At 55.5% G+C, this 24078-nt stretch overlaps 6 protein-coding genes across 6 annotated transcripts; 2 read left to right on the forward strand and 4 right to left on the reverse strand.

Moving 5' to 3' along the window:
• Positions 1-29: 29 nt before the first annotated feature.
• BZA05DRAFT_333124 (Gryzun, putative trafficking through golgi-domain-containing protein) lies at positions 30-4246 on the reverse strand (the record flags this gene model as incomplete). Its single annotated transcript, XM_051480673.1, has 6 exons — positions 30-778; positions 829-1326; positions 1378-1645; positions 1703-2136; positions 2191-3904; positions 3968-4246. The coding sequence occupies 6 exons, from the start codon at positions 4244-4246 to the stop codon at positions 30-32; spliced, it is 3942 nt and encodes a 1313-aa protein (XP_051341848.1).
• Positions 4247-4815: 569 nt separating this feature from the next.
• BZA05DRAFT_464523 (RXT2-like protein) lies at positions 4816-7044 on the forward strand (the record flags this gene model as incomplete). Its single annotated transcript, XM_051487739.1, has 5 exons — positions 4816-5312; positions 5402-5436; positions 5523-5644; positions 5718-5877; positions 5966-7044. Exons 1-5 carry the CDS (start codon positions 5275-5277, stop codon positions 7042-7044), a joined length of 1434 nt encoding a protein of 477 aa, XP_051341849.1. The 5' UTR covers positions 4816-5274.
• A 470-nt stretch (positions 7045-7514) lies between these two features.
• BZA05DRAFT_434150 (WD40-repeat-containing domain protein) lies at positions 7515-9534 on the forward strand. The gene is made up of 3 exons (XM_051486309.1): positions 7515-7617; positions 7669-8998; positions 9052-9534. Exons 1-3 carry the CDS (start codon positions 7591-7593, stop codon positions 9138-9140), a joined length of 1446 nt encoding a protein of 481 aa, XP_051341850.1. The 5' UTR covers positions 7515-7590; the 3' UTR covers positions 9141-9534.
• BZA05DRAFT_369117 (uncharacterized protein) lies at positions 9401-12162 on the reverse strand. The gene is made up of 2 exons (XM_051481610.1): positions 11708-12162; positions 9401-11648 (listed from the first exon to the last, which is right to left on the reverse strand). Exons 1-2 carry the CDS (start codon positions 11922-11924, stop codon positions 9604-9606), a joined length of 2262 nt encoding a protein of 753 aa, XP_051341851.1. The 5' UTR covers positions 11925-12162; the 3' UTR covers positions 9401-9603.
• Positions 12163-12851: 689 nt separating this feature from the next.
• On the reverse strand, positions 12852-15225 carry BZA05DRAFT_389190 (Aldehyde/histidinol dehydrogenase). The gene is made up of 3 exons (XM_051482742.1): positions 14932-15225; positions 13431-14853; positions 12852-13358 (listed from the first exon to the last, which is right to left on the reverse strand). The coding sequence occupies exons 1-3, from the start codon at positions 15094-15096 to the stop codon at positions 13183-13185; spliced, it is 1764 nt and encodes a 587-aa protein (XP_051341852.1). The 5' UTR covers positions 15097-15225; the 3' UTR covers positions 12852-13182.
• A 937-nt stretch (positions 15226-16162) lies between these two features.
• BZA05DRAFT_213720 (uncharacterized protein) lies at positions 16163-20897 on the reverse strand. The gene is made up of 5 exons (XM_051479633.1): positions 20491-20897; positions 19519-20376; positions 19015-19448; positions 17506-18955; positions 16163-17449 (listed from the first exon to the last, which is right to left on the reverse strand). The coding sequence occupies exons 1-5, from the start codon at positions 20515-20517 to the stop codon at positions 16295-16297; spliced, it is 3924 nt and encodes a 1307-aa protein (XP_051341853.1). The 5' UTR covers positions 20518-20897; the 3' UTR covers positions 16163-16294.
• Between the last annotated feature and the right edge of the window lie 3181 nt (positions 20898-24078).

A 24078-nucleotide genomic window follows, 5' to 3' on the forward strand; every position in this document is an offset into this window, starting at 1 on the left:
TCCCCATCTACCCAAATCTACTAGTACCACTACTCGTCGGCGCCCACATTCTCCTCCTGCTTCGCCTCTGCTCCCTCTGCTCCATCACCCTCTCCATCTCCTTCCCCGTCAGATTCCTCCTCGTCACTATCCTCCGCATACTCCAAACTATCCTCACTACTCTCGCTCGGCTCAAAGTCACTATCCTCCTCACTATCCTCATCCCCGTCTTCCACCCCATCCCCCGCCTCCTCGGGCTTCGGCAGCAGCTCCTTGGGAACCCACACGACCAACACGCCCTTCTCAGCCGCGCAGCCGTCGCCAGCCGGCAGAGTCTTGAGCGTTTTATTGAAGTAGCGATCCACGACCTTCAGACTAGGGCGGACCCAAGTATCCCTGGCATACGGCAGGAGAGTGTACTCGAATTTCTCCCTAGAGACCGGCAGCAGCTGTAGTCCCATCTGCTTTGGCCCCGAGAATGCAAAGGAGTCGTTGGTTTCCATCAATAGTGCAAAGGTCAGGAAGTAGTTGGTTGGGTTCTCGATGGTGTAGGTTAGGTTTAACGCACCCGGGATGGTACGGGAGGGGTGCGATTCGGCAAGGACGCGGGGTTCGCGGAGGGGGACGAAGAGGCGGGGAACGCGGAAGGGGGTAGTGGTTAGTGGGGTGGTGGGGGAGGAAGTGCGCCGCCAGTGGAGGTGGAGAGTTGTGTCGAGCGTGGACGGACTGCGGTCTTCGAGACTGTGTTTGGAGACATCGAGGCTGAAGGGAATTTTGATAGTTTTAGAAGGTTCGAGGGCTGATGTGTTAGTAAAAGTCGCAAAAATCCAGGAGAGGAATGATGCTTACAGATAGCCTTCTGCTCACCAGGAGAGATTTCACACGCCGCTGCGCCAGCCACCTGCCGCAGAGGCAACTCCCATCCTTCGATTGTGATATCATCCTTCCCAACGCCCTGAATCGCAGCCATCAGGCGCCACCGCTGCACAATCCCTTGCGGCTTAACATCCTCTTTAGCAGCGCCATCGTCCGCAAATAGCTCATTGTCGAGCGAGAAGTAGTCGGGCCAGATATCATGGCGCACTCGCGGGGAAAAGTCAAAGGTGCAGTCGAACGGAGACACAATGGGCATGTCCACCATAACCATCTTTTCCGTCGGCGTTTCAGGGTCCGATACGAGGTTATAGCGGAGCTTAATCTCGAGCGTGCAGTCTGCAGGTTCGGGAGCGGAGGGAAAGGTGAAGTATCGAGTGATATGCTGGTTGGGCTTCATGTTGCCCAGAGGATGGAGAGATGCTGTCGGTTCCAGGGCGGAGCCATCGTCTGCTAGCCAAGTGATGACTGGCCCTTCGCAAGTGTTAGTTGCCCAGCTACCGTCGTGGAGCAATTCTAACCTACCTTCTTCCATGGGCCAGCCAATAATCTTGACATCAACGCTCACATCTGCATCTTCATCCTCGCCATTCAAGACCTCAAGACCAATCCTAACCACCTCATCGGTGTAAACACCATGTTCCAGCCCTTTCGCCGAGACCTCCATCTTCGGCGGTCTAGGAAGGATGGTCAACGAGTCAGGAGCAGCTCTAAGCGGCCGTTTAACGATCTTTCCACCGGCAGTCTCTTTCCACCAGACACTCGTTCCGCCATTCTGTGTCGTGAAGACATTCTTAGTCGGGAGCGGATGTACAGCAGCCGGGGTATCGTCTTCGCCAAACATCACGACGAAATCAAGATCGAAGCTGTCGTTGACAATACCAAAGGTACCACAGATCGCCTTGGCGCTGCCGGCTTCCCTCAGGATCGCGGAAAGCTCAAAGACCTTGACTTTGCCCGGTGCGATGGATAGATCTGTATCTGCTACCATGTATGTGTGCGATGCTATCGACGTTGGTGATTGTAGCGGGGCATCAGCAGATTCCGAGTACTCATGGAGGGCGGATTGCAAATTGATTATCCGCACCGGTCGAGTCTGTTCCGAGGTCGACGAGGCTTTATGGCGGAGAAGTACAGTCTTGAGGCCTCCTTCATATGTTATCTTCAGCTCCGAAAACACCAGTGGCGCCGCAGAGGGATGAGCATTTGAAGCGATGCTGAGCTGCGAGTTCACTGCCTGGCCCGCATGGACAGTTGGGTACTCGAAGGAGTAGCACACGGAGACTATGAAACCGTCATTACTATGTCGCAGTTCACACATGATGGTTCAAGACTCACGAATATTCACGACATCGCTAGCTCTGGCCACAATAGTCGGCTTCACGTTCAGAGTATCAATGCCCTCCAAGCAATTGTCCAAGTCGTATCGCTTTCCTAGCCTTTCCTTGAACACGGACTTACACATCAATTCAAACTCCGCAAGTACTACGCTTCCCGCGTCGCCACTACCGCGGCCGCACTCTATGATTCTCCACAAAACATCCTCGAGCAAGATCCACCACCCTTCTTTGCGGTATCGCGATGCAATGCCTCGAAGATCTTTCAGCGCTTCGATCCAAAGATTGGGGTTTTCCGTCGCCTTCGCCATCCTCAACACCGCAAGCTGGTAGGATATGGATTCCGCCATTCGTTCCTGCTGCCTGAGACTGAACTCCGTCCTCGCATGCGCAAGATACGAGATCTGCAAAGCGGCATGGTCGACCTCAGTTTCCTCTCGCGGCGTCGGACACAAGTAGGTATCATTTACATCGCGATCATCCAAATTAATCTTCCTCGCCCTCTTCGCACGCACCTTCGTCCATTCCGCTGCGGCGAGGTAGTAGAATCCGGCATGGTGCAAGAGTTCGTGCGATGTTAAGCTGACGCCCACCTTATCCGGTCTGAAGTAGATCATTGGAGGTTCCTGGTCCACAAGTCCAGGTATCCGCACTGGTGGAAGACTGACCGAGAACACGGGAAGGTTCGCAAGATGTAAGAGATCTGCGAGGCACTTATTCCAACGACTCAACCACGCAGCGAATCCATATGTCTGTGTCCCTTTGCCCTTTCGATCTATCACGTCCCTCATACGGGCGATGTGATATGACCAACGTTGCTTCGCGGCCACGTAGTTCTCCACGCACAGATGGCACCGGATGATCCGCAAGATTAGTATATCGGCGAACATCCGCGCCTCCGTCCATCGCTCTGACCAGGAGCTTGTTGCCTCAAAAACCTCGGAGAGGAGTTTCTCGTAGGCAGTTTCGTAGTTTCTTCCGGCGCCGTCCATCTCCTGGCGGAATTCCGCAAACACACCTAGCTTGAACTCGTAACGGAGATTCCACCCTTGCGAAGACAGGGCGCGCGAGGATGGGATTGTCGGTGGCGGTACCGAGCCCTTGTTTCGTTTCCGCCGTGCATGTTTGGAGAGCTCCCGATAGTACTCCACTGCGCCGGGCCATATTGTAGCCAGTAAGCCTTGCACGAACTGTTCCAGTTCCACGGGCGATGTGTTGGATTGGGCGACGAAAAATGTAGCATTCGTGGTGAGTCCGGTGCCACGTCTGATGAAGGTCAAACGGTCATCAATCTGCGCCGAGGTCATGAGTGACCGCTCACTCAGCACCACGGCCACAAACTTTGTGCGATGTCCACTACTACGCAGCTCTTCACTTCCGATTGAAGACGTCGACGTCAGGGAGCCGCTCGACGAGGTCAAAAAGTGCTGCTTGGATCTGTTTATCGCCTCGATGATCTTGTTATCCTCGAGCGCCTGGACGCCGGCATCACTTGTCGATGTGTTCAACCCGAAAAACGCAACGAACACAGCTGGGAGTAGTGACTGGTGCTTCCGAAGCCATATATGCGAGAGCGCACCATCGGGGAATAGCGGCGAGTCTGGCGAGAGCGGCGATATCGGCGAATGTAGAACTCGCGTGGGTGGACCTTCGGAAGGTGAGCTTGGAGCTCCCGGCGAAGGCGGATTTGCTTTTCGAGGCGGCAATCGGTATTCCTGAGCCCAGTTAGCGCACTACGCCCAACTTCAATGACACGGCGGAGGAAGCTCGATTCATACCCGTCCTACAAGGCGTATCCGAAACACTGGGAGCTGCGGTCCCTTTGCACCCCGCTCCCCGCGCCTACCCCACAATCCAGTGGCATCGTTCTTCTGAAAGTAGTCGACCAGGCGCTCAGCCGTGTCGTCGGTGATCGGAGGAAGGTCGCAAAACACGTGGAACCCGTTGTTGAGTAGCGGGTATGGGGGAATCTCGCTGTGTCTTTCCCGTGCTCCCAGCCCGGAGACGACTACCAGCGGGGCCTCGTGGGTGATGAGCTCCTGAGGATATGCGTCCATTTGGTGGCCTCTTAGCTATGGCGGAGGAGTGGGTGTGAGTTCGTGCGACGGGCCTGTCTGCTTCTACTTAGTGACGTACATGTGGCTTGGCAAGGCACCCTCCTCGAGGGAGTCGCCCTCCCAACAGCCACAGATAGGAAGCTTCTTTCGAGATGTTGATGATCTTCGGGCGATGGTGTTTTGGTTACAAGTAGAGGGTGCCCAGAGAGCTTGTGTTTCGGCCCGAGTGCTTCAAATATGATTTTCCGTCTGCCTGTACCCGTAGGTACCATTCACTCTGCTCCTGTTGTACTGGAACTCTCGAAACGACTATGCTCAGCTCAGCCTTGTTTGAGCCCCACATCCGATCAGTCATAAGCGCGCATAATCGGTGCACCCCCTCGATGTTCCACCTCTATTTCATTGATTTCCCCCCCCTCTCTCTCCACCTCCGTTTAGATAGTAGGTACCCCTAAAGTCCCCCTCTTCACCTTAAATCTCAGAGCCACAAAGTACCTATTCCAACCGCTTACTTACTTGGATACTCCAGTCGGTAGATATATCCTCACAGTCTCTTCGTGATGACCGTCGTTATCAATCCCTTCCCTATGGCAACCGAAGTTTCCCCACACTACGTCATCGGAAATCACTCGGAAATCCTTCTATCGCCGAGCTAGAAGCTGATCCACGAACTTGTACAAGACGAGAACAGAGCATTAAGCTGAAGATCTACTCTTGTCTTTTCTCTCCTCTCTTCTCCTCACCTCTCTCTTCTTTGTTGCGTGATTGCTCCTTCTTGTTGTATGATGCTGTGGCTTTGCACTTAAGCATGAATTATGGTTGCTAGGTGACACAACCATCTTGGCTCGCCGGCGGCTCAAGAGAGAGTTCACTAGCATGGCGGTCCGCTCGTTGGTTCGCTCCATCTCGGGAGCCAAACACCCAGAACGCGGACAACCCACTCCTCCTCCTCTTTCTCCTCCTCGTCATATCCTCCTTCCCCCACCTACCAATCTACACGCTTAGATTCGCCATTCTACTTTCCCGCCATGGCTGTCGAACGCCGGTTAGTTCAGGAAACAATAACGTAAGTCCCACAGTCTCCCCCCCCTCCAGTGATTCTCAGTTCCTCTCCTACAAGGTCAGGCGAAACTGACCGACGATTTCAATCTGCAGAAACCTTAAACGTGCCCTGGCAGCACGCGATGATGGTCTTACCTCCTCCTCCTCCTCCTACACCCCACCTACCTTCGCGCTGTTCACTCCTCGCGGCAATCCTGCTAACGCCTCACTGCAGCGTCCGATTCGGATGACACGATCGTCGGGAACTCGAACCGCGGGCGTAAGCTCAAGCGCAAGGCACAAAACGTCCACGAGGGAAAACTAGACGACGGTAGAGGGGTTAACGGATACAAAGAGGTATACTTGCTGTGCTAGCCGCTGGGTACGTCGGGGAGGAGTGTTTGCTGACGTGAATCGCGCTGCCACTTAGGAAATCGAGTATTTCGGAAGACGGAAAAAGATCATCTACCGCAAGCCCAGTCGTCGCAAAAAGATTGCTGTCGATTCGGACGAAGAGGATTCGCAGAGCAGTGACGCAGAAGGAAGCGTGGATGAATCTACAGACCCTTATGAAGGACTGGACATCGCGAGTGTGTAACCTGTCACTTATAGCTCCTGTTGTTCCGGCCCTTGGGTGTAGGATCGGGTTACTGACGCGAAGTGCTTCTTTGGAAACAGAGCTCCTGGCCCCACTCGATTCTGCCGCAGATCTACCCTCGCATCCCTCGCTGGCCTACATCTACACGTCACGCACTCTTAATGAGCTGTTGCAGCAATCACTCGTGAAGATATGTGAAGAGCAGGCGCACACGGTTAAACTGAAGAACCTTTTAACGAAGTTCTTGGGCGACGACCCGTTTATCAACCTGGAGAAGATGCACTGGACAGAAGAGGACCACACTTCGATGACGCGGGAGCGGAGCGAGGGCATCCTCCGGCAGTTCTCTGAGTTGACAAGCAACGGAAACGGGCGGGCTGGTGCGACAAACGGTGCAGAATCGAACGGCAAGCTTGCGAACGGCACGCCGAAACCCGCCGAGAATGGAGTTGAACCTGATGACGAGATTTCGGGAGCAGTTAATGGTATCACAGCTTCGGGCTCACGGACCGCGCTCCCTGACTCAGAGAATAAAGACACTCCTATGCAAGACACCGCCATGGAAGATGACGACACGACAGTTCCAAAAACTGAAGACCCAAGCTCCCATGACGAAGAGATGCGCGAAGCTAGCGCGCCGCCAGAACCCCGTAGGATGACGACGCGTTCGGCAAACCAGAATAATGGCGGCTCACCCGCGCCGCCCTCGGAAGCTCCCAGCATCGAGATCGATCCCTTCTTTTTCCCGCCGGACTACAAGGTCGACCGTGACAATGGTCTGCCACCTGCGGAAGCCGAGGAGACGCGCCGTCTGCTATCCGCCGCTGTTCAGCGCCAAGATGAGTTCCTCCGTGGGCTGAAGAAGGTGCATGATGGCCTACTGCGAGCGGAAAGCATGCGCAAGAAAGTATGGGACTGGTGTAGGACCATGGAGGGCATGCGGGAGTATCACAAGCATCTCACCGAGGTATCCAGAGACACGGAGCTACGAACCTTTGACATTGACACCGGAGAAGGCGTGGGTCTCAGCGATGGTGAAGACTGGTACGATATGGACGGATGGAAGTTGGAAGAGCCTCTCGAGAAAGGCAGAGAAGAGGAGGACGAGGGTGACATCGTTACTCATGGCAAGAAGACGAGACGAAGAGGTGACAGGTGAACTTCTTTTGCATATGTACATTCTTGTATTTATGGGCGCTTCTTCTGTTCGGGATGGTTTCTTTACTGCTGTAACTCTCTGGGTTCCTTCTGCACTTTTGTCTTGTTTTTGATAGCCTGATTTGGCGATGGAGTATGGCGTGGGAGGATGTATTGCTTTAGCCCTTGTTTTCGTAGTTCTTGTTTGCATAAATCTGCTGCTTTTATATAGCTCACTGCGAAGGACGGGCGTGCAGAACGGAGGTTGTGAAGTCGCCGCCAGCACCGGGTGATTTTTCATGAATGCGTGTATTGCCTCTCAGGCAACACCAGCCAATATCAGCACTTTCACGGTTGCATGCATACAATTGCACTCCCACAATTCTTCCTGGTGCCTCAACTACAGCCAATCGAGCGCAATCATCGCCATCACCGCGACAGAGCCAACTTACCCGGCACTCGCCGCGTAAAGTTATTGCCACGCTAGAAACTCCCATCACGTCACGTCTCCCTTCCGAAAGCTCCGCAGCACCCAACAAATCCCACACATCACACACCAATTTTTACCATGACCACCACACTCCCTTCCGCCGAAGTTTGTACCTCACTCCTACCCCCCTCCCGTCGTACTGACAGATACTCTTAGTCCCTCGTCCACTCCTCAAGCAAGCGCACGCGCGCCTTCTTCGCCGCGGACTTCGCCGGCGCCGCGCTCGACGACACGACGGCGCACAAGTCGCTGCTGACCGCGAAGCTGCGCAGCGAGTACGACGGCGTGCGGACGCTGCCCGCCGCGCTGCAGGCAAAAATCGATGGTGCGGCTAAGAAGCGGCGGACAACGACGACTGGCGGTAGCGGTGGCAAGAAGCAGCAGCAGCTGGCGCTCGCGGGTACAGAGGATGGCGTGGATGTCGGCACGCAGAGGCTTATCGAGGGCATTCCTGCGGGTGATGGGCAGGGGAGTTTGGCGCTTAGCTTGAGGCCGAGGGGGGCGGGGGTGGGGACGGGGTTTTTGCCGGGTGCGGCGGGACCTGGCGCGGGGACGGGTCTCGTCCATAGGGAGGCCATACAGCAGGTTAAGCCGAAGTGGCACGCGCCGTGGAAGCTGATGCGGGTTATTTCCGGGCATCTGGGGTGGGTGCGGACGCTGACGGTCGAGCCGGGGAACCAGTGGTTTGCGACGGGGGCGGGGGACCGAACCATCAAGATTTGGGATCTGGCGTCGGGGTCGCTGCGGTTGACGCTCACCGGACATATCTCGACCGTGCGCGGCCTCGCGGTCAGTCCGCGCCACCCCTACATGTTCTCGTGTGGCGAGGATAAGATGGTCAAGTGCTGGGACCTCGAGAGTAATCGCGTCATTCGGCATTACCACGGGCACCTGAGCGGTGTGTATGCGCTGCAGCTGCATCCGACGCTGGACGTGCTCGTTACTGCAGGACGAGACGGCGTGGCGCGGGTGTGGGACATGCGCACGCGCACCAATGTCATGGTTCTCGGCGGCCACCAGGGCACGATCTCGTCGCTGCTCACACAGGAGGCGGACCCGCAGATCATCACCGGGTCGATGGACAGCACGATCCGGCTGTGGGATCTCGCGGCGGGGAAGTCGATGGCGGTGCTCACGCACCACAAGAAGAGCGTGCGCGCGCTCTGCTCCCACCCAAAGGAGTTCACGTTCGCCTCTGGCTCCGCGGACAACATCAAGCAGTGGAAGTGTCCCGAGGGCGCGTTCATGCAGAACTTTGAGGGCGCTGGCGGCATCATCAACACGCTTTCAGCCAACGAAGACGATGTCCTCTTCTCGGGCGCGGATAATGGCGAAATGTGCTTTTTTGACTGGAAGAGCGGGTACCGCTACCAAAGACTCGATACTACCGCACAGCCGGGAAGTTTGGATGCTGAGTTGGGGGTGTTCTGCTCGACGTTCGATAAGACGGGGCTTAGACTCATCACTGGAGAGGCGGATAAGACGAGTGAGCCCCCCTCCCCCCCCTTGATCATGCTCCCCTTACTAACAAAAAAACAGTCAAAATATGGAAACAAGACGAGAACGCGACGGAGGAGACGCACCCGCTAGATTGGAAGCCAACATTACAGAGAAGGAGACAGTTTTGATGTACCAAGCGTTTTCGTTTTCTGTTTTCTGTTTTCTGTTCAAGGGTTGGTGACGAGATGGGATGTGGGGATATCACTCATGCATGTGTTTTTTATAATAGATCAGTCTGGTTGATGCATCGGGATCATGAGTTTGTTTGGACGGTTGGGGCTACTACATGCTGATCGTGGTTTTCTGGGAGCTTTGACGAACGATGATACCAGTGAGTTCACGAGAATTGGGCTCTGCATGAAGTATCATTCGGACTACCTAGCACTCAGGCTATATCTACCATCTACCTCAGCCATGCACAAGGTATCACCACAAACAGAAGAAAAGAAAAGAAAAGAAAAAGTGAAAATCAAGCCGAAAAATCTCTAGGATGTGACGTAGGTAACGAAATGACCAGACCAGACCAAACCGAGTATTCAATCAACCAGATGATACACAGCGAACACATCGAACCCACCCCCACTACCTAGCCTAGTACACAACAGCCTGGCCGCCCGTCCACGCCTCCACCTGCGTCATTTTCTGGCGGGCGACATTCTCCTGCGCGCTCTTGACGAGGCGTACGACCTGTCGAACGGTATCAAGGAACTCCGCAAAGCCGTCGTCGTTGTACTCGTCGGGGACGTGCTCGCGCTGACGGCCGTCCTTTACCGTTTCGGCGTCGCTGTCTGTGGCGGGCTGCGCCGACGAGCTGGGGAAAAACTTCTCAATGTCCGGGTCCCAGTCGCCGCGCTGCCCCAGCTGCGCTACTGCCTGCTGGCTCAGGTATTGGTCCCAGCGCTTGTGCCAGATTGCGCAGCCCCAGCGCGTGTCGAATGGCGTGTCGAGGCCTCGGTACGAGATGGGCACGCCGTCTGGGTACAGCGTCGACACAGGGTGAATCGGGAGATGTTCGTACCGCGTCAGTTCGAAGACGTAACTGGTGCGGGGTAGGTAGTAGCGGTACTTGGTCTTCTGGACAACACCGGAGACGGACATGCCGGGGAGGTTGACAAACGTGATGCGCGGGATGGTGGGGCGGGTATCGGGCTGTCCTAGCTCCGGAAGGGGTGCGGCGGTGAATTCGTCCGGAATATACTCGATGCCGAGAGCCCGAGAGAATTCCTGGAAGATGGGATAGTGTGTCTCGCGGTATAGTGACCAGGTGACGATCTCGATCTGGTATCCGAGATCTGCTTGGACATCTATCACCTTGATGTTGACCGGTCCCTTGCGCGGGTTGTCGGCATTGGGACGGCTCTCTTTGTCCCTCGTGTTGAGCCAGCGACGGTCCAGTGGACGGTATTCCCTCTTGCCGGGTAGACGTTCGTAAGTGACTTCCAGACGAATATCCTGAGCCGCACCCTGCTCGTCGTACAGCTTGAGCTCGAAAGTAGCCGAGATCTGGGGTTCGACGACTGGGCCCTCGCTCCTGTGATCGGGATTGGTGTCCATCGGCGTAAAGATACGGTCGCAGTATTGGCGCAGCTCGTCGGCCACCTCATTGTCCTTGATGCCGTATCTACCGCTGCCGATAGACCTGATGAGCTCGCCGTCGGTCTGGCTGTTGCGAACCATCGCACCGAAGTCGAGAATGTCATAGGTGTTTTCCCTTGCCCTTCTGTAGCCGTACAGAACCATCTTTCCAATGTATACCCTGATCCTCGCATGGCCCAGGAAATAGGTGAGATCCTGTATGCCCTGCTCGAGTGCTTTACGCATGTAAGTGTCATTCGCTCTGGTCAAGATCTCGCTCTTGATCTTCCACGACTGGAGAAACTTCAGATTCGGCGCGGGGCCGCCTAGCAACATCTGGATACCCTTGTTCGCCTCGAGACGCTTGACCGTGACTTGGCGGTTGATGAGGTCGTGGTTCTCGTTGGCGACGATCTTGGTGGCACTGAGATTCACGGAGGGTGGGTGCAGGAGGACCATCTTCGTCGGCCTCCGCCTCTTGGCCGCAACCTCGCAGAAGACGCCACGAATGCGCGACACGGCAATGTCGACGTCCCTGGGGTCGTCACCGAGAACGCGAAACATGTTCCCCTTCCTGTTGAACAGGATCCAGACCTTCTGATCGAAGCGGATATCGTCAAGCGCTTCACATGCCAATCCGAGGATCTGCTGCGGACTGCGTTCCTTGGCCGGCCAGATGAAGATGCCCACCGCCGGGAACGAAATACCAGTCGGCGGCGGCAGCCGATACATCTTGCGGACCCTCGCCTCCTTGATCATATTGTCGATCATCTGCTGCTTCTTATCCGTCGGCATGGCCCTGATCTTTACCCATAGACTGGAACGCCGCGCTCCATGCTCAAGATCGTTTTGAACCTGCTCCATAAGCGCATGCAGATCGCGTCTCGCCGACAACAGCCGGTCAGCAGTTCCCCACATCCACAGCACCGGCTCGCTCATGTCTACCGGCATCGAGATATGGGTACCCGTCTTCCTCGCGATGTGCAGGACATTGTGGCTGTTGGCACCAAAGAAACGGGCATCGAATTCGGCGTGACGGCGAGTAGGCAGCACAAAAGAATCTACACACATTATTAGCCAGTGCTCCCAACGCCACAGTCCGACAGTTAAGATGCCATACTATCAGGGGGCTGTCCCGCTCTCTCAGCCAGATCAGCTTCATTCGCCCTCCGGAAGCCAGTGGGATGCTCATCGTCGTAGTCCTCGTCCTCCTGCTCCAGCTGCAGGATATTCGGCCTCGCAAATCCCTCAATGCCATACTCATCCTGCAAGCCCTCGACACCATAAACGTTATTGCCCCAAGCCGGGCTACTTTGCAACCCCTCATACGGCACCATAGCATTTCCGGGCGCACCGTAACCTGTCGTAGCGGTCGTCGCAGTGCGTATGGTGGACACGGTGCTGGCAGTATCGCTGACGATTGAGCGGGCCTGTCTCGCAGCACCGCTCCTACGGCCACCCCTGTGCGGAACGAGCGTAAACTCCTGGCCCTGCTGCTGCTGCTGCTGCTGAAACCCCTGCCCCGCGGAAATCCTGTGCTGAAACCCCAGGCTCGCCCCGGCCCTCGAGCTCTCGCCGCCACTAACCGTGGGGCCCACAGGCTGTCTCACGGGAAAACCGGGCGGCGCACGCAGTGGTTCTCGCTGCCTCTGCTGGCCGCCGCCGTAGCCGCGCTGGACATTGGCATTGGGCGGTGCGCGGGTGTGCACAACTAGCTGCTGCGACGACGGCTGTGGCTCCGGCGACGAAGAAGACCGCTCGGCCTGCACCCATGCGGCATCGAATTCATAGTCGGGATCGCATGCCGACGAGGAGGTTGTCGCCGCTGAGGTCGACATTGTGCGTGCTTGCGTGCTGGGGGATTCTTCGTGTCAGTATCGTTGTCGGTGTTGGTGGGGCTGGACGTGGATGCGGGCGGGTGGAGGGTGGAGAGTGAGAGTAAGAGTGGGTTGGCGGGGTATGTGTGAGATGGGATGGGATGGGCTTCGGGAAGCTATGCACAGAGCTTTAGGTTTGGGACTAGTTAATGCCCCACGTTGTTGGAACTTGACTAGGTGCCGCGTTGGTGCTTTCGCTAAATCAACCTCGAGGCGAGAACAGGGCGTGGCGCTGACCGGGGTGGGGGTGGGGGTGGGGGTGTGGGTGGGGGGAGGGGGGGAGGGGGGTATCTTATTGTTGGACGCGAGCTCTGCAGCTGTGCGGGGTGGTAGTTACAACGGCTCTCGAGATTAATGCAAGTAACTGCTTCGTTTAGCTAAGGATTTGTGCGTGTGACTGTGGACGGTTGTTTGAATACACATTCCTGGAACGTCACTCATGAGCTTCCGTAGAACATGATGGAGCTCAATCCGCCAATGATCTTGGGTGGCAGGAATGGTCGGTTTTGTGGTCGTCGTAGCCTAGACAGGCTGTATACGACGATAAATCGATGTTCATGGCAGCGTCGACAGCCAGAATGAAGGTACGAAGTACTGAATGAACCTATGCAAAGCCCTTCCCACAGAAAACAAACAAACAAACAAGCAGGCAAGTAGGCAGGCACAAGCAAGCAAGCAAACACACAGAACACAAAAACAAAGAGCAGCCCCCGCCCAGCTACACCTCGTTACTCGGATACCCGACATCAGTAGCACCGACAAACTCCTCCTTCACACTGCGCATGCTAACAAACCTCGAGAGAAGGCTGACGCTCCCCGCCTTATCGTTAGTCCCACTTGCCCTCGCGCCACCAAACGGCTGCTGTCCGACCACGGCACCTGTAGACTTGCAATCTATCCATCCCCATCTCAATCAGCCAATCATATTCAAAACGATGCGTAGAAGCGGGGGAGGGAGAAACGAACTAATATAGAAGTTCCCACTGGCATTCCTGAGGGCGTCCTCCGCCTGCCGTATGATCCTGCGATCGGCCGCAAACACACTCCCGGTCAACGCGTATCCGCCACCGCTCTCGTCCACCAGCTGCATGGTCGCCTCCCACTCCTCGTCGGGGTAGACATAAACCACCAGGACGGGCCCGAACAGTTCCCTGCCGAACAACTCATGGCTGGGTGACTTAGCGACGTAGATAGTGGGGTTGATATAGTAGCCCTCAGCGTCATCATAGGTGCCGCCGGTGAGCAGCTCCAGCTCGGGGTCCATATTCGCGTCATCAATCGCATCACGGAGCTTATCGAACGAGGCGCGATGTATGACGGGGCCGATGAAGTTATCGAACCCCTCGTCAGGGGCGCCCACCTTGAGCGCCTCGACCTCCGCCTTAAGATCAGCGAGGAACTCTTGCGCGACGCTGCTGGCAACGTAGACGCGCGAGCAGGCGGAGCACTTCTGCCCCTGGTACTCGAACGCGCCGCGGACGGTCTGCACGACCGCGTTGCGCAGGTCCGCGCTCGCGTGGATCAGGTGGAAGTTCTTGCCGCCGGTTTCGCCAACGATGCGAGGGTAGCCCTTGAAGCGGGCGGAGACGACGCCTTCCGCGATCTTCCCGTAGAGCGAGCGGAACACCTGTGTTGAGCCCGTGTAGTGGAGTGCGGCGAACTCCGGGTGCGCGAGGACCGTGGCCGTCACTTCCTCGGCGTCGCCCGGGCACCATTGGATCACGTTCGGTGGCAGCCCGGCTTCGAGCAGTATCTGGTACACCAGGTAGTTGCTGCACAGCGCTCCCGGACTCGGCTTCCACACGACGACGTTCCCCATGAGCGCGGGCGCAGCGGGGAGGTTCCCACCAATCGCCGTGAAATTGAACGGGCTGACGGCGTAGACGAAGCCCTCGAGGGGCCTATACTCGACCCTATTCCAGACGTTCGATGCATTTTTCGGTGGCTGCTGCGCATACAACTCCTCAGCGAACTTAACATTGAACCTTAAAAAATCCGCAAGCTCGGCCGCGGCATCAATCTCCGCCTGCCACGCATTCTTCCCCTGCCCCAGCATCGTCGCGGCCATCAGGTCGTAGCGGTACTTCTTCGAGACCAGATCCGCGGCCTTCAGGAACACGGCTGCGCGATCCGCGAACGGTAGCCCCTCCCACTCCTCCTTTGCATCCAGCGCGGCCTCGATCGCGTCCGTCACCTCGTACGAAGTCGCTACAGACGAGATCGCGAGCGTGTCTGCGTGCGAGGACGGGATCCCCTGCAGCTGTGAATCCTCCGTGGAAATGGCGACGCCGCCGATGTGCAGGGGAATCGACACCGGAGACTTGTGTCGCAGGTCCCGCAGTGCGGCTTCGAGGGCGTAGCGCTCCTCAGAGTCGCGAGGGTAGTGTTGCTGTAACATCCATCCATCTGTTCAGCATTCCGACAGAGAGCTGGGCTGAGCTTTGACCAAATGGTGGACGGTACTCACATTGACCTCATTGTCCACGGCCGGCACCCTGAATGCCGCCGAGCTCTGGTATCTCGCTGTACCCAGCCGTACCCCCAGCCGTACCCCCAGCGTGAGAACCGCCGGTCTCGGAAACTGCGTAGCTGCCGAGAGCTTGTAGAAATTGCGTGCCATCGCCATCTTCATTATTTCTCTCTTTCAGTCACCTTCTCGTCGTTGCGGTTGTTAGATAGGTACTCTATGTAGGTAGGTAGCTGATACGAGTAGAGCTCGGCTATCCCCGGACCGAATTGGATTGACGTAATACGTGCAGGCTGCAGTCAGCTGGCCAGCTTAAGCTTGCGGGGCAGCTGAGAGACCTTTTATACCCGCCCCGCCCTGCCCCACCTTCCCGTCCCCCGACTCCCGACCCCCGACCCCGCACGTGCTCAATTCAATTCCGCCCGTCGGAATCCCAATCTATTCTATTGAAGTGTACCTGCCTCTAAGTGTTAGAAGCACTGTGGCCCGCATGTAAATACCTCCAAGTGTTAGACTTAGACCTAGACTTTAGATCCGCCCCGCTACATACCGGATCCCGCCGACGCCATGATCCTTGAGCTCTGGCGGCTACCTGTCATACATAGTAGCCGCTACAGACGCCCCACTCTTCACTCTTTACGATCGATCAATTACAGCAGAAGTCATTCGGTAGGTAGGAGGTAGGTACCAGGTATATTTATGAATCATCGTATTGCATTACATTACATATAAAACTCCCATAATGCTCTCCCATTCATCTCATCTGAAACCATAGCAGCCGTATATAATACACCCCCCCCCCCCCCTTCTCTGCCCTACCACCTCCACCTCCGCCTCCACCTCCCTCCACCTTCCTCCACCTCCACCTCCACATCCTCATTCCCCCATTAGAACGATAGAAGAACTAGTATCCCTTCCGCAGAAGCGCAAAAGAGCAAAACTAAAGGATGTACCTAGTAATGATGAAGTCCCGTCAAATAGAAAGAAAAAACACGTTAAAACACAATCGCAATCGCAATCGCAAAGCAAGCAAGACAAAAAAGCACAACTGCACACCTCAAACACCAACAAACCATCGTTATCCGAAACACATTATTAAGAGTAAGGAGAAAAGGAGAAAAGGATAGAGAGAACAAACAACGTGAGGTAAGGTAAATGGAGTCATCAGAAAAAAAAGGAAAATAGCCCAGTGAAAGCGCACCAGTAACCCATTTCCCCCCTGCCCACAGCATATCCACCCGTTCCAATCTATGTGGTATCTTGTACTTTCACTTTTATCCCTCCAAGCTCCTCCTTCCCTGCCTCTACCCGTACAGCACCGAAAGAAAGAAAGACATTAGAAAGGTACAATTACATCGGAATCTCACTTGGAACGCGGTTCGGGTGTAGGTGCGGCGGGTTCGATGGGTAGGTCGCCCTGCACGGTTCCGGGGTGTAATGAGCCACTAGCCCTCTCCTGCTCCGACTGCGAGCTGAAGAGTAAATCGCCAGCCCCTTCCTTCGACGGTGAAGGCGCCTTCTCTACAGGCGACCAGCCACCGATACTTCCGGCCACGATGGACGGAACCATTGCGGCGGCGGCAAAAACCGTAGAGTTGGAGCGAGATCGCCTGCGGCGGTGAGATCCAGCCGACGTCGGTGGCGCAACTCTGTCCTCGATGGTAGGCTCTGGTAACTCCGACTTGGAGCCACTGCGCAGCATGTGCGACAAGTTGTCCTTGATGTGCTGCTGCTTGAACTTGAGCTGATTAAGCCGGCCACCACGGACCATCTTCAAGAACGAAAGCTCGTGGCGGATCTCTTCGATTCCGCGGTTCCACTCGAAGCGGTCCTCGTCAGATGACACGTAGACGGCGGGGTCCTCGCGCTTTCGTTTCATGATGTCGGGCAGAATCTTGGCAAACGCCGCGTCGGGAATCAAGCGGATGACGACGGCAACGGGAAGTGAGATGGCTCCGAGAATAATGGAGATTGCCCACTGGACACCGTCCAGACGCCTGACCGAAAATGCTTTATCTCCCACGAAGATGATCATGATCTGACCACCAACCATAACAACGTTGATTCCGATAAAGAACCAATTCTTGGAGATTCCCTCGAGAATGTTGAACTTGTTGTCCAAGCGACGGTTGTTGTACTGGTTGAAAATCTGCATCCAAACGAAGGTGTTGAAGATCAAAGCCTTGAGGTGTGCGTATCCTTCTTCGTCGTCCGGATAACCGAGGATCTTCAGTCCGGCGAAGTTCATGACGAATGTGACCGCAAGCTGATAGACCGCCTGGCCAAGGATCATCTTCCACATGTTGACGGTGATGAGAGGTGCAGATTTGGGATCGGGCTTTCTGTCCAGGATGGACGGAGCAGGCGGATCGGTAGCCAACGCAAGAGCAGCAAAGGTGTCCATGATCAGATTCACCCAGAGCAACTGCACCGCAGACAAGATTGAGGTCTCGTCGTCGGAGGCGACGGCGGAAACGAAGGTAAGAAGCACAGCAGTGATGTTGACAGTCAGTTGGAACTGGGAAAGAGAAGTCAGTAAACATCGGCGGCAAACGAGAAGCTACACGGGCTTACCTGGAGGAACTTCTTGACAGCGTCGTTGACAGCGCGTCCCCACATGAGCGCCTTGACAATGCTGGAGAAATTGTCGTCCATCAGAATAATCGCAGAGGCCTCCTTGGCGACCTCAGTTCCAGCAATTCCCATCGAGAAACCGACGTCTGCCATCTTCAAGGCCGGACCATCGTTCGTTCCATCACCAGTCACCGCAACAGTCTCTCCCAACTCCTTCAATCTTTTAACCAGTATACGCTTGTCCTCGGGACTCGACCGTGCAAGCACCTGCAATCTCGGAATGACTTGATCCATCTGTGCCGGCGAAAGCTGGCGGAACTTGGGGCCCTCCATGACCAGGCCGCCGGGGGTGTAGATTCCACACTCCTCGGCGATTGCCCTGGCAGTCATAACGTTGTCACCAGTAACCATGCGGACGAAGACACCAGCCTTCTGGCATTGAAGCACGGCCTCGCGGACTCCGGGACGTAGGGGGTCCTGAATGCCGACAATACCGATCCAGGTCATGTCTCCGAAAACGTCGTCAAATTCAGCCTGCGAAGGGTCATCCTCCAGCTGGCGCGCACCAGCCGGGGGCCACGCGGGGAAATCGCGGTACAACAATCCAATGGTACGGAGCGAACGGTTCGCGTATGTAGAGATTGTTTCGCCGATATCGCCCTCAACCTCGGGGGTCAAGTCGACATCCTTGCCGTCAGAGGTGACGATCCGAGAACATTGTCTGAGCACGATTTCGGAGGCACCCTTAACCATCAAGCGGAACCGGCCATCACTAAGTTTGACGACCACTCCCATGCACTTCCTGCCGGAATCGAAAGGAATCATCTGAGTGATGGTAGCGTTGGCACGGGCCTCGCCGACGGAGGACATTCCAAGGTAGTCGCGGGCAAAGATCAACATGGCCGTCTCAGTCTTGGATCCGATGAACGTTGGCTTTCCATCCTCCTCTCCCTCGAAAGCGGTCGAATTCTGGACGATTGATTGCAAGAGGAGCTCCTTGATATTCTCCGGAAGAGCCGTGATGAAGGCCGCAATAGATGATTCCTGTGCCGCCGTCTCGGCATCTTTGTTCTCGGGGACGGCATCCGCCTCCACCTTGCGCCTGTCGCCGAAGCTCTGGTTGGCACCTACCGTACCCGCAACGATCGTCATCCTGTTCTGCGTGAGTGTACCAGTTTTGTCCGAACACACAGTCGTAGCATTTCCCATGGTTTCGCAAGCCTGCAAGACACGGACAAGATTGTTGTCCTTCAACATACGAGTGGTGGCATACGCAAGGGCAAGCGTAACCGCCAACGGGAGACCTTCGGGCACAGCAACGACAACGACAGTGATGGCCGTGATCAGGATTTGCATGAAATTCTGTCCTTTTTCGCTGGCAGTCTCCACACTACCACGGAGGTTGACCAAGAAGCGAATGAGCAGAACGATGAACAGCAAAAGGGCAGCACTACATAAGGTCAGCATCTCCTCACGCATATATCTTCTGGTTCTGACGGAGGATCTTACGCTCCACCAAGCTTGGCAATAGCCTCGGCCAGATCGTTCAGCTTCCTCTGCAACGGAGTATCATCGGATTCCTCGCGCGAGCCCATCATAGTCTTTCCGAAACTGCTGTGAACACCAACACCAGTCACCACGTACGTACCAACACCCTCAAGAACCTTTGCTCCAGAGATGATGAACGGGTCCAACTTGTGAACGTCGACATTTCCGGTATTGTACTGTGCGATAGCGTCGAGGGCGGGCATCTTCTTCATCTGGTCGGATTCACCGGTTGCAGAAGACTCGTCGCACTTGACATTGTGACCAGTGATGAAGATACCATCGGCAGGAATGAGATCTCCGGGCTCCAGATGGCATACATCACCGACCAGAAGATCATAAACCGAGATTTCCAAGGATTTTCCAGAGCGGATGACTTTAACGGTACGATCCTCTTTCTGATGATATAATCAGCATCCACAACTAACGGAGGGGGGGGCTTGGCCGCTTGGCAACTCGGCAAATTACCTTCTTGTTCAACTTGACGAATTGGCGTTCCTTCTGGTAATCATTACCGGCACCGACGAGCACGACGATAGCAATGGCGACCATGATGGCCACACCCTCCACCCAGTCCACCGACGCACCCTCATTCGGATCGTGCTCGACGCCGAACGTCTGATACAATCCCAATGCCAGAGAGATAGCAGCCGCCGCGGACAGCAACAACAACACCTTGTCGTTCAACGTGATCCACATCAGCCGCAGAAGCGACTGCGATTTACGTTCCGGCAGGCGATTGTCTCCAAACACTCGCAGTCTATCCTTGTAAGAGTTGGGGTGCAGTTTCGCGGTCGCTGGCTGCGCACCCACGGTTCCCACACGTTTCGGCGCAGAGAGATCAGGCGCGACTGCGAACTGATCGGCACCACCGGTAGCATCCGCAAACGAGACGGCGCCCTCAAGCGTCGTCTCATCGAGACTCAATCCCGCCTTCAGATCCGTCCTCAGACCAACGGCCAGCCCTTCAATTCCTCCCAGCGCCTTCAGGGCTGGGATATTCTTTGGACTGTTCAACTTTGACATCTGGCCGGGAGAGAACGCGAAGACGTTATTGGGCACCTGAAAGTCCTTCTCCGTTCCTGGATCGGGCTTCAGAGGGTCGGCGTCTTCATCATGATCCTCGTGTACACGGGGGCCATCCGCTGACGGCGGCGAAACCAAGGTGTCACCACCATCGGAGTGCGCTTGGTCGAGCGAATTGCCTCGCGAAGGGCCACCGGGGACAGTGAGGAGTCCTCCCGCAGGGCTCGCACCAGGCTGCTGCGCCGGCTGCGAAGCTAAAGGGGGCGCTGGAGACTGTGCCCGTGGATTCCCACCGCCTCCCTACAATACCCACCATTAGCGAACAGTTTCCCCGCAAGCAAACAATGTCGGCGCGTCGTATCGCGTCGTATCGCGTCGTATCGCGGAAGATGGAGAAGAAGGAAGAGCACTCACGGAATCGGGTTTAGTTGTGCCGGACATGCTTTGCGAGCTCTACTAGTAGGCTTGTTTGCCGATAACAGTGCTCTCAAGGAAGCAGCCGAAGCGATACAGGTTGATTCACTCTCACACTCACGTCTGGTTTCGCTTTCCGTGGGCCAGGTTTAATTGTGGCGAACCGATGACGATGATGATGGCGAAGTCCGAGGGCCTGTACGTATGTTCCCCGGGCAAATCGCGTCGTATCGTGTCAGTGGGTGGTGGGTGTGTGTGGGTAAGTGAGTGAGTGATTGAGCGTGTGTATGTGTGGGCGTGTGGGTGTGGGTGTGTGTGAGAGTCTGTGTGTGGGTGTGTGTGTATTCGTTGAGCGTGTTTATTTTGTCGCCGGAATGTGGTGTGGTGTGGCGGTGTGGTTGGGGATCGATCTCACGAAGTGAGTGAGCACTGCGAAGAGGGGTTGCGCACAGTAAGAATGTTGTATTCACACGGCCGGAAGACAGTAGCGATATCTCTGTGCGATGATGATGACCTGCGGACCGAGTATACTCTAGATTAGGGAGTAGGTAGGTGGGTATGTATGGCAGTACCGACGAACGTATGGGGCGAATTGCGGGCGGTTTGATCGGTGATGGGGTGTGGCTGCCAGCAGGTGCCTTGGGTGAGCTGAGCTGAGCTGAGCTTGCACCGTCACTGCCTACCATTCACGGGGGGAGGAGGAAGCGAAGGAGGACGTCCGTCCGGGGTCGTGGTAGTGGAAGTAGTAGCGGTGGTGGTGGTGGTGTTGGTGTTGGAGGTGGCGGCAATGATGAAGAAGATTAGGGACGGGGGGGGGAAAGGGAGACCTCCAATAATTGAAGATGGGCCAGCAAAGCGTGCAGAGGGAAATAGAAATGACAGTAGCAGCAGGGCAGAGCAGAGCAGAGAGCGCAGGCTTTCAGGTTATACAAAGGGTCGTTAGAGTAGAGTATTAGAGTGCTTCGTTCTTCTTCTTCAGGGCAACCTATCAATCAATTCGCAAAATAGGAAACGGCAACGAGCCAAGAAAAGCAATCACCTCGACCTCACGACTCACGATAGTTGCAGCAGCGTTCACCTTTCACTGCTCAGAACAGGTACTTTCTGAATAGAATGGGATTCCCTGCCTTGTTCCTCCAGGTTATGTATGCAATCTGGCAGATATATATGAGGGCAGGAGTTCATTCGTTCATCCATCTCGATGAAGTCTGGACACTGGCATACGTGAGACCAACACGGCGCGACGGGGTGTGGTGTGGGAACGATGCTCGGCGGGGCTTAATTCTCTCGATGCTTGACTAGAGTAGAGTGCTAGTCTCATACCTAGTACTCGGGTGTGAGGGAAAGTGATGCACCACCGCGAAATGACACTTAAAAAGGTCCACTACCACCGCGAAATGACGCTTAAAAAGGTGCGCCACTTACCCCTACACCCGTGTACATATAGCAGGTACACCCATGGCCGTCACCCAGGCTGCTTAAACTCAAACCACGCATATCTTAGCCCGATCCCCCACTCTAGCTACTCTACATGCTACCTAGTACCGGTACATGCCAGAATACTAGAGCACACTGGCACCTAGTCCCCGCTGGTAGGCTGGTAGAGCACTCTAACGAAGGCGAAAGCCTGCTGAACACTCCCACCAGGAGCCAGAGTCCGGAGCCCTAACCCAGGCCAACCACCCAGAAGCGTCCACAACACCCGTCACAGCGTCGCTAGGAACTCTTCTGTGCTTCGGAGCACAACACACACGTTCTATGTGGTAATACTAGAGGTCCTCAAGCCTTGCTGGGTGACCTGGCCGGCTAGGTGATTAGGTTTTTCTACTGGTTTGGCGATCTTTTAGGTTTCCCGGCACCGCTACCTCCTCCAGCTCAGAAAAAATTGTCTGGGTGACTTCAGGAACTCTAGCTCGCCTCTAGCTTTCCTTTAGTTCGTCGTAATGGGTAGGTGGATTGTGAGTAGTTTCCGGGATCAAGAACTAGACTGTAAAAATATTCTCCATCCTGTGGTCAAACTCAGTCATCACCCAGAAGAATGCCTCGTGTATCTACAAGAAAATTTGTGCTCGAGTTGCTCGACTCCAACATCCGCGCGCAAACGACAGTCGACTCCATTTTCGAACCTGATGATGGCGAAGAGGATGTGCAACTCAGCACGCGACGGAGTGTTACACCCAGCAAGCTAGCGACATACTTCATACACACGGGAATACATTAGTATCAGTACAGATACCATTGGCCTTAAACTATTGGCAGTTACCCAGGAAGTATTGCAAGAGTCAATCAACTCCCACAGTTGGAGTCATTAAAGTAATGACTCTAGTCACCGAGCAGGATTGACTCCAGTCAGCGGGCAGGAGGATGGGTGATGTAGAAAGCGCTCAGAAGTCAGGGATGTACCCTGGATGTGCTCGGAGCTACTCACCTGGCCAGCCAGCCCCGCAGGGCAAGGTCCTCAAACCCGAATGTCATGGCTGGACATCGTTATTGGTCAATCTGTCTTGATGGGTTTCCGGCCGGCCAGATCACCCGGCAAGGTTTGAGAACCTCTACTTACCGTAGTTGCAGAGGTTAGTAGGGGTACTCAAACCTGGCTGGGAACCAGGCTGGCTGGAAAAGCGGCAAAAACCGTTGCCTAATGAGCATGCCCCAGCCTGCAGATTAGGTTTGAGGGACCCGGGCTGGGAGCTGGGCTGGCGACAAGAGTAGCGGGGCGCTTTGTTAGGCCGGCAGCGAGGAAAAAACAAATTGCGTCACAACCCACGTCGTCCGCCGCCGCCACTCGTCGCCGCCCATCATCTAAACCACCCACTCGTCGCCGCCCACTCGTCGCCTGAGAGCTGGTAGAATTAGCGTCGCGAGGAGATGCTTAGTGCACCCTAAGATCCGGAACCCTGTAAAAACAACTTAAATTTCCAGCCAGGTTTGAGTACCCCTACTATAGGGCTCTACGTGAACATCTACTGGTTCCAGCATCCCATCTGCGACTTCCTGATCTGCTGCGCCCCCTTCATCACGTACTCTATAGAGTATATCTGTCGTACATATGGTACCGTATAGTACCGTATCATCTCTCCCGGGAACTTCCTCGAAGCCCCACCGTCGTGTCACCACCCACCTATCTAGCTAGCACCTAGAGTAACTACTCTACGCGTGCCCCAGCGCGACGACTGGCAGAGGATATGCTGGGCGCGACGACGGGTCTAGAACGGCTTTCTGCGCGCGACGGTGGAGGTGTGAAGGTGTGATGTGTGTGATGTGCGATGTGCTGTGGGAGATGTGCTGTGGGGGATGTGCTGTGGGAGATGTGCGATGTGGGATGTTTGAGATGTGTTGTCACTACGCCACTGCGGATGGACTTCCCGGGCCCGGGGGGGAGAGAGAGGGAGAGGGGAGAGGGAGGGGAGAGCAGGGACAGAAGGAGGGAGGGGGGGGCTGGAGGAATAGTGTTGAGATCCTACGGTGCTCTACATACCGTACTCTACTCCAGGTAGGGAAGAAACCGGCGATGGGTGGTGGATGTTGACACTCGTCTTCACTGTGGGAGACGCAACCGATGGTACGGTACTCTAGGTAGAGTAGAGT

The sequence above is a fragment of the Tricharina praecox genome, assembly GCF_024521635.1.
Source record: "Tricharina praecox strain CBS 144465 chromosome Unknown BZA05scaffold_5, whole genome shotgun sequence".
NCBI lineage: Eukaryota > Fungi > Ascomycota > Pezizomycetes > Pezizales > Pyronemataceae > Tricharina > Tricharina praecox.